Source organism: Cryptomeria japonica, chromosome 6 (assembly GCF_030272615.1).
Source record: "Cryptomeria japonica chromosome 6, Sugi_1.0, whole genome shotgun sequence".
NCBI lineage: Eukaryota > Viridiplantae > Streptophyta > Pinopsida > Cupressales > Cupressaceae > Cryptomeria > Cryptomeria japonica.
This window is the reverse complement of record NC_081410.1, coordinates 641,292,893-641,301,195: the sequence shown is the minus strand read 5'-3', so window position 1 is coordinate 641,301,195 and position 8,303 is coordinate 641,292,893. Positions and strand designations below refer to the sequence as shown.

At 36.4% G+C, this 8,303-nt stretch overlaps 1 protein-coding gene across 1 annotated transcript; it reads left to right on the top strand.

Moving 5' to 3' along the window:
* The first annotated feature begins 470 nt into the window (after window positions 1-470).
* Window positions 471-3,648, top strand: LOC131068655 (putative WEB family protein At1g65010, chloroplastic). Its single transcript, XM_058003891.2, has 2 exons — window positions 471-883; window positions 1,136-3,648. Exons 1-2 carry the CDS (start codon window positions 821-823, stop codon window positions 3,473-3,475), a joined length of 2,403 nt encoding a protein of 800 aa, XP_057859874.1. The 5' UTR covers window positions 471-820; the 3' UTR covers window positions 3,476-3,648.
* The last annotated feature ends 4,655 nt before the right edge of the window (window positions 3,649-8,303 follow it).

Genomic DNA, 8,303 nt, shown 5'->3' with positions numbered 1-8,303 from the left:
TTACTCTATAAAACATTTTTTAAATTTATTAAAAACAAAACAAAAATTTCTTTAAATTTATTTAATCCGGCCTAAGAGAAATTTTTAGTGGGATGATATTTTTTCAAATTCTTATTAATAGTCAACAAAGAATATGACACACCTCAAAACCTAATGTTGTTTTAACTCACTTAGACTTTAAATATTTACTAATTTAACACATTTTATCAAAATGACTTTTTTAATGAAACCCTAAAACTTCAAGTTTATAATATTGAAAACTTAATTTTTTTTCCCCCGTCGTAAATGATAGATTCCACACTTCACCATCATTACCAGGCTGAGTGAAAATGATATGCTCGTGAAACCGTTGCAGAAGATAAGGTTTTTCACTTCTAGTTTTCCGTGAGATTTAAAGGCATTGTTTACTTCAAATTGAAGTGATTGGCAGGCGCTTCCTTTCTACAATTGCCTTTAAAGTTGCGCAAATTTCCTGTCAGAAATATTGTACAACACGCTACTCTATACAATTCACTCCAACTTCTCTGGATTGAATCTGCACCTTTCACGTTTGATACTTCAGAAAGTTTTAGTCCTTTCCCCAAGGCAAGAAATTCATGGCTGTCAAGAACCCTCTCACGTGTCTTGCGCTCCCGCTACCCACTTATCACATTACTCAACAAAAAATTTCATCGCTTACAATGACAGGCACAGAAATTTATCTGTTGTGTCGCGCTCTTGATCAATTGGGTCGGTGTGAGGGGCACCACTTGAATATGAGTTAAAAATCTGATTTTGTTTCACGCTTTCAATCAGATCATGAAACAGACACACAGTTGCCATGGCCTCGGTGTCTTCTCTTAGTGTCAGACTTGGACCAGTGCAATTTGACCGGATTCTTAAGGTTTGTTTCTACTGCCATTACTACTGTTTTGTCTGTGAGCTGTTGGATTGATTAACTGATTATTATTGTGTTCTGTTTCTGGATTAGTTTGTTTTCATTGATGCTTCAGATCACACTGTGATTAGGATGAGAGAGATAATAAACTATGGAGTGTGTCCCAAACGTTGCTGAAAAACAGAACACACTAATCATTATGAACTGTGAAAATATAATATCTCTGATTAACTGATTATTTAGGCATGGCTTCTGCAGGGAAATTTTCAACAGGGTTCTCTTGTCCCAAAGCAAAAGTGCGTTTGGGCATTTGGATTGGTTTCAAAGAAATCCAGAGATAAGAACCTAAACGCTTGCAGGCAAATCGGGCATAGCGAAAACTCCTTTGGGGATGTCAAATTGCTGCTGCAGAGTCACACTGTTGACCAACAATCTGATTTTGGGGTTTCTGTGGAAGTGCTGAGAAAGAAAGAAGAGGAACTCAGTGCTTCGGAAAGAGCTCTGGAACTCCATAAACAGGAGTTGAGTAGGATTCACAATGATTTGAGCCGCCAGGAAAAGAAGTTCGCTGATGCTCTTGCTCTGCAAGCCGCGCTTCAACAAGAGTTGGACAGGTCTAAACATGATTATGATGCCCTGGTTTGGGAACTTGATGGTATCAAGATTGCACTCAAGGAAAGGGAAACAGAGGTTTTTAGTGCCCAAGAGGCGTTGGCATCGAAAGAGAAGGACCTGGAAATCTTAAGGGGAGAGATACAGAGCAAAGATGATCAACTGGCCCAGGCCGATTTGAATTTTAAGCTTAAAGACCATCTTTTGAATGAGGCCAATCTGATTGTTAGCAGACAACAGGGTGAGATCACAGAGATGCAGCTGGTATTGACAAAGCAGGAGAATGATCTGTTGAGGTCCCTAGGCAAGAGAGAGGAAGAAGAAATGAAGCTTAAAATTGCTGAGAATATGCATGAGAAAAGGTGGGTGGCATGGTTGGTTGCCCTGCAGAAAATGAAAGAAGTTGCTCAGGAGGTCTGTAAACATAAAGGGATAGCCTTAGTTGGCGATGAAGAGTTGCAGAGTGTGAGAGATAGCCTTTCTGCTGTGAAAGAGGAGCTCCTAAGGTCACAGAGATCTCTGGAGGAGTCTCGCAGTAGACTGTCTGCCCAAGAAACTCAAATTGAAGAGCAAAAGCAGGAGCTGTTGAGACAGAGGAATGCAATACTTGATTACCAGCAAAAATTGAGACATGCCCATTTAGAAATTGAGAATGAAAGGGAAAAGCTTGTGGTTGCAGAGCAAGAAAACATTGTGCTTCAAAGTGACTTGTGGTGTGAGAAAGAAGCTGTGGAAGAGTTGACTGCAGCTCTGCAAAGAGACAGAACCCATTTGCAGCAGAGTATTCAAGCAGCAGAGTTTCTCGAGAAACAACTAGAGGAGAAAAGTTTAGCTCTTGCAGAGACCAAGACATTGCTAGCGCTTAATGAATCTAAACTGGTTGCAGTTATGCTGGAAATGCAGAAACTGAAGTCTGAACTTTCATCAATGCAAGTTATGTTGGAGGAGAAGGGGAATGACCTAAACTCTGCTCAGGGATATATTGAGGAACTGCATGAAGAAATCTCCTGGTTAAAAGACCAAATGAGGACTAAAGAAGATGAGCTTCTCGAGGCAACAAATTTGTTGCAGGATAAGGAGAGGAAAATGAATGTGATGCAGCTTGACATGGATAATGATAAGATCAGATTGTCTCAGGCTGAGAACATGGTGGAGAACATTGCTAACCTAACAAATACACTTGTGGGTTCTGCTGCAGAAAGCAGGAGTCTAAGTATGGATGAAGATTCATTGCAGATTCAAACCAACTGCGACCTGTTTTCATTGAAGCGGGCACTGATAGAAAAGGGGTTGGAAATCCAGAGACTTTTGGAGAAATCAGAGAAGGATTTGGAGAAATATCAACAAATGAAAGCTGAGGTTGAATTTGTTAAAGGGCTTCTCACGGATAAAGAAAAAGAACTCATGGGTACCCAGAGAGCTCTGGTTGTGAAGGATGAGGAACTCAAATCTCTTGTCAACAGATGGGAATGCAGAGAAAAGGAAGTTATGAAGATGAGGGAGGATGTGATTCAGGAGGCAAATGGTCTGAAAGAGTTGTATGCAACTGTACAGAACAAAATAGGGGATAAAACTCTTGGGGAGTTGGCATTGGAGAAGCTTGAGCTTGATGCTGTCAAGTTAGAAGCAGAGGCTGCCATGCTTGCATTGGAAAATCTTGTGGATCTTAGCAGGAAATATCTTAAAGAAACTAATGAATTGTCTTTGATTGAAAGAAAAATGTTTGAAAATCCTACTCAGTTGGAAAGCACTTTGCCGGAATCGCTAACGGCAGACATTGTTGATATGAATCACAGAGTTGTTGAAAAGGATATGGCATTTAACCACACAAAGCAAGCTGTTACAGATCTCACTGAAATGACAAACCAGTTAGTTGTAGAAGCCCCGGAAATAAATTCTCAAGACACCCAAAACAAAGCCAGAGCACACTGTAATGGGAAACAAGCTTCGAAGCCATCCGAGAAATTGGTCATGGCCGTCGCTTAACAAACCAGGTTATCAGAAAAACTATTATATTGTGATTACTTGTACAGCGTTTTGACATGAAATAGGAAGTTTGACTTATATGTATACATATTTTCTGTTGCAAATTCATGTGGGCATTGCAACAAATGTATTATTCTGAAAATGTTAAATCATAAATTAGTATTGTATGTTGAGGTATTGTTCAAAGAGAAGTAGAAATGTGGTTCAGACTTTTAAAATGTTTTATCATTAGTTTGAAATTTAAAATTTAAATATTTGTAATAGCGAAATTTATGTTATCTCAAGTGTTTATTTTGAGAGTAGTGTTTTGATACATGGATATATTGATTGATGGTGTCATTTAATGTAAAATCAGGTCTCTTGTCTTATACTATCAATCTACATTAATACACATGTTCTCTTAAATAGTTCTCACGCATCCCCACACTATTATGCATCCACTCTATCTACTTGCTTAATATTTGCAATCATTTCAATACACAAAATACACCAAGTTTTAGCATATGTTTTGATTATCACTTACATGCCCGCCAATTAATGCACTAAAACTAATCTATATTTGTGTGCAAACATTCTAAAACCATTTGCATGATCAAATGTTTCTATTTTTTTAATTTTGTGCACATAGCTTAGGGTTGACCTAGGAGAACAAACACACAAAGGTATTTAAATACCTTCAACTTATTAGACATGAGAAGATACAAAAAAAATGTTTATTTAAAAAATTAAACAATAGAAGTTTACAAAATACACAATACGGGTTCATGGGTATAGGACAAGATTGTAGTCATGTATTAAAGTCTCAGATTACCAAACTTTTCCTTGTATGGGGAAGGGTGTCAATAGCCGTTATAACTAACTTTGTGCACCCATAGATCCTAAATAGTACATCAAATTTCAACATTTTTTTTGTCTTTGTATGTGACTTAATTGCTTATAGTTGTTGTTCTAGCTTCTGGGTAGTTATGAAGAATATTGGATGGTTTGTAATGTACAAAAAGGTCAAAAAGTGGTCATTTAGAGATACCTACTTAAAGATGCCCCAATAACTATGCACTACAACCACCTCAAAAATTTGCACAACTAATCCAATACATTATTTTTTAAGAATCAATACATTTTCGTCTAATAGTTTTTTTACCAGTACTTATGAACAAAGGCCCTAGTAATCGTGTGTTATGAGTATCAATAAAGTTGCAAAACTCCTCCAATTAAATGTTAAAATTTTAACTACTAGGGGTACAAGTGGGTGGCTATTGGTATATGTGAAATATCTTAATGGGCTTTTAATTATCATTTTTTTGGTTTCTTTGAAGTTAGTAATTGGAGGGTTGAGTGAGCAAGGAGAGAATGGTCATAGGAACATGGGTGGTAACTAGGTCCCTTCCTCTAGTCTCAAAAAAATATTCTAGTTCAGAAATAATTATCAATGAGATTCCTTTTATATGATCTCAAGAATTATTTGATTTAGATCTACATCAATCTTTTAGACATTCATCAATTATATAATTAAGTAAGATTATTTTTATTTTCATTTAATATGCTCAATCATTATAAATGATCACAATGTCAATCTATACCTCTTAATTAATTAATTTAGTTTAATTGCATGCTTATGTGTAAATGTTTTTTATTTAATTTTCCAAAATTTACCTCAAGGAAAGTTATTTTTTATTTACAATATTATTGTCTACTAAAAGGTTAACTAATGGATTGGGGATAAATGATAAGTTTCACACCATTGACCCAAGTTCTGTTCTCATGAGAAGATATTTTATAATGGGCATGAGAGCACCTTGATGTAGGGGTCCAACTTATAGTAATGCATGATTCTAATCTCATCCCTATGTGTTACCATAGAGACATCTTGAAGCACAATCAAGTGTAACAATATTACGGACCCAAATTACAATTTGACCAAACAATATTAGGGTTAGTGATTAGAAAGATTATTTTCACATTATAAGTCCATAGCTATGACAATACATTAACTCAAGCTCATCCTATATGTTGTCATGGGGGCATGTTGAGGCATGGTATAATGTAGCCATATTAAGGACCTAACCTCACTCCTATTCTCTTTATGAGATCTATGTAGTAGTTTACTTAACATTTTATCCATTGGATTTGGGGTGAGTACATGGGGACTTCAGTAAATAGGCAATATCATATCACGTGCATTCATATTGGGGGGTTTAATATCCCAAAAATGAGGGTGCAATATATTGCCCGTCGATGAAAATAGGGGGGTTTTTAATTCGGGTTATGAAAAAATGCAATATTTTGTGCGAATATAATTTAGGTTGTGTATTGGGAGGGGTGGAAAAAAGGGAGTTTAGGGCAATATTTTTTGAAAATAGAGGGATTCTTTAGTATACCATGAACGTAGGTGATATAACCCAGGTTGACTAAGTGAAGCCCTCGTGGGTGAGTAGTGGGCCATGGATGATTTCACACTATACACCTAGGTCTCACTCCCACAAGTAAACACTTTACAGTGTTAATGAGGACACCTTGAGGCAAGGGTTGAATGTATACCAACATATGGAGTTAAGCCAAACCCATGTATTGCTAAGGGGGCACCTTGAGGAATGATTGTATGCCACGATATTAAGGGTCAAAGTGCATGCCTTCATTCTTCCCATCCCCTTGTTCTCAATAAGTTATACCCAGTGTTCAACTAAAAATATTTTGCAACAAGTTTAGGGTAAATGGTTACAGATGACAAGCTTTACACCATAGACCCAAGTTCCATTTCCATGGTTGGGTAACCTTGAAGTGGACATGGGGATGCCTTGAGCTAGGGGTCAAAGTTTAACAATATATGTACTTACGCCAACTCCATATGCCACTAGAAAAATGCCTTAAGGTACTATTAATATATTGAAAAACTAAGCATGTACCCATGCTATCTACAAGCTAGATACCTAACATTTAACTTACCATTTGTCAAATGAAATGAGCTCTAATGATAAATCATCTTATAATAAAACTAATATTTAAATCTTAATAAAACATGTTGCATACTTAATATATTAATGTTGAATGATGAGTGAAATAAATTACCACCTCAAAATTTTAAGTATGACTTATCACTATAAATAAAATTGAGCAAAAATCATAAATAAATGATATGAAAGGTGCTTTTGAATCATAATGTCTAAATCAAGACCATCTTCTCATATCAAACCTATAAAAAAATATAAGATCAAAAAATAATTAACACATATTGTAACACCAATTCTTTTTTATTTTATTTGTATTAAAGAAGACTCATTACAAAACAATAAATAGTTACTGCACTAAAACTATAAATTAATATCCTCTACAATTCAAATTAAATGTTTGAATGGCATTACTTAGCTTTTATTTGGTAGAAGTTGTTGAGAAAGATTAGAAGTTACAAGTACAAATTCTTTTATATACACAACCATGTACGAAATTAATTATGTACCAAATATAAGGATTATTATTATTGGATTTTTTATAATCCATATCCTTGTTAATTTAAATGAGTAGAAAAAAACATAATTAAACAAAACAAAAACAACAGAAAGTAAATTAAACACAATAAGAACACAAGGCACAAGATTTATAATGGTTCACCATAAAGACTACGTCCATTCTCAAGCAGGGAATGACTTCATTAATCGACATCCAATCTACTACATATATGAACTACACACGTAGTCATTTATGCAATCATATTTGACCATGAAACCAAGAGTTAGGACAATGTGAATGGTCATGTGACTATTGGGCTTCACATTCCCAACAATCTCCCCCATGAAGGCCAACCGATATAGTCGTGCATTGTGACATCCTTGCTTCCATTTCTAAACTCACATTACACCCAACCTACAAGATTTTAACTTCACGAAACATCTTCTCCTACTACTACTAATCTTTCATACACAAGCTCACCCAATAATCCATAACCAACTCCTCCTTCATGGTCACCTTCTCTTGCTCATGTGCTTCCTTTCTCTGCATCTAAAAACCCATCATCTTCATCAAACAAAAAATGCTAGGAAGGACACTATCAAGAAAGTAAGCATGTAGAATTGGCACAACTTTGGCTCGTATTGCCGTCCAAAATTCTTCACTGAATTCAACACTATGTGGACACTCTCCACCATCCAATACACACAATGCCATGCCCGTTCCTCTTCTTCCTCCCAATGAACCGTCAAAATTAAAGTAGAAAACCCCGAGGATCAAATAAACCACCAAAAGGAGGGTTGGCTTAAAGAGCACACACTAAGGTTTGACTCCTTAGGTGTCTTTGGGGCCCACTCCCCTATCGTTAGTTGGATTCTGTTTCCGTTTCCGTTCTGTTTGTCGCGCTGCACTCATCTGACTGTCAACAGTCACCATCACTGCAACTGCAATTTCTGCCATCACACTATTCATAATAAAGTCACCGTTAAGCTTGAATTTAAATTTTGAATCTAGTCTCCCGCCCAAGCCACTAAAAGCGGCAAAGAAGGATTTCTGGCACACAAAGATATTTCTACCGGGCTCGTTTCTATGAGATGTTTGCTTCCAACTCGCATAGCCTGCCGAAACTGAAAGTTGATTTGCTGTATTTTTTCAATGTTGCTGCTTTAGATGGAGGCATACAGATACAGATGTACCGAGGTTCAAAAATAATTTGACAAAAGATGGACAGAAGAAGGCAAAGCTGAGATCTTTAGGCGTCTTGAGAGGGAATGATTCTTCATGGTTTTAGACCCTGTGCTTCCCAACAAAACAGATTGCTTGTTCTGAACACGATTTTAAGTATGTATTCCCAGTCTGCAATAAGAAAGGTCAATTTAATCGCTGA

Excerpts from the sequence above, each read along its gene's own strand:
- LOC131068655 (XM_058003891.2), top strand. The coding sequence starts at position 821 with ATGGCCTCGGTGTCTTCTCTTAGTGTCAGACTTGGACCAGTGCAATTT. Across the intron at positions 884-1,135 it reads AATTTGACCGGATTCTTAAG|GGAAATTTTCAACAGGGTTC; the intron begins GTTTGTTTCTAC and ends TGGCTTCTGCAG.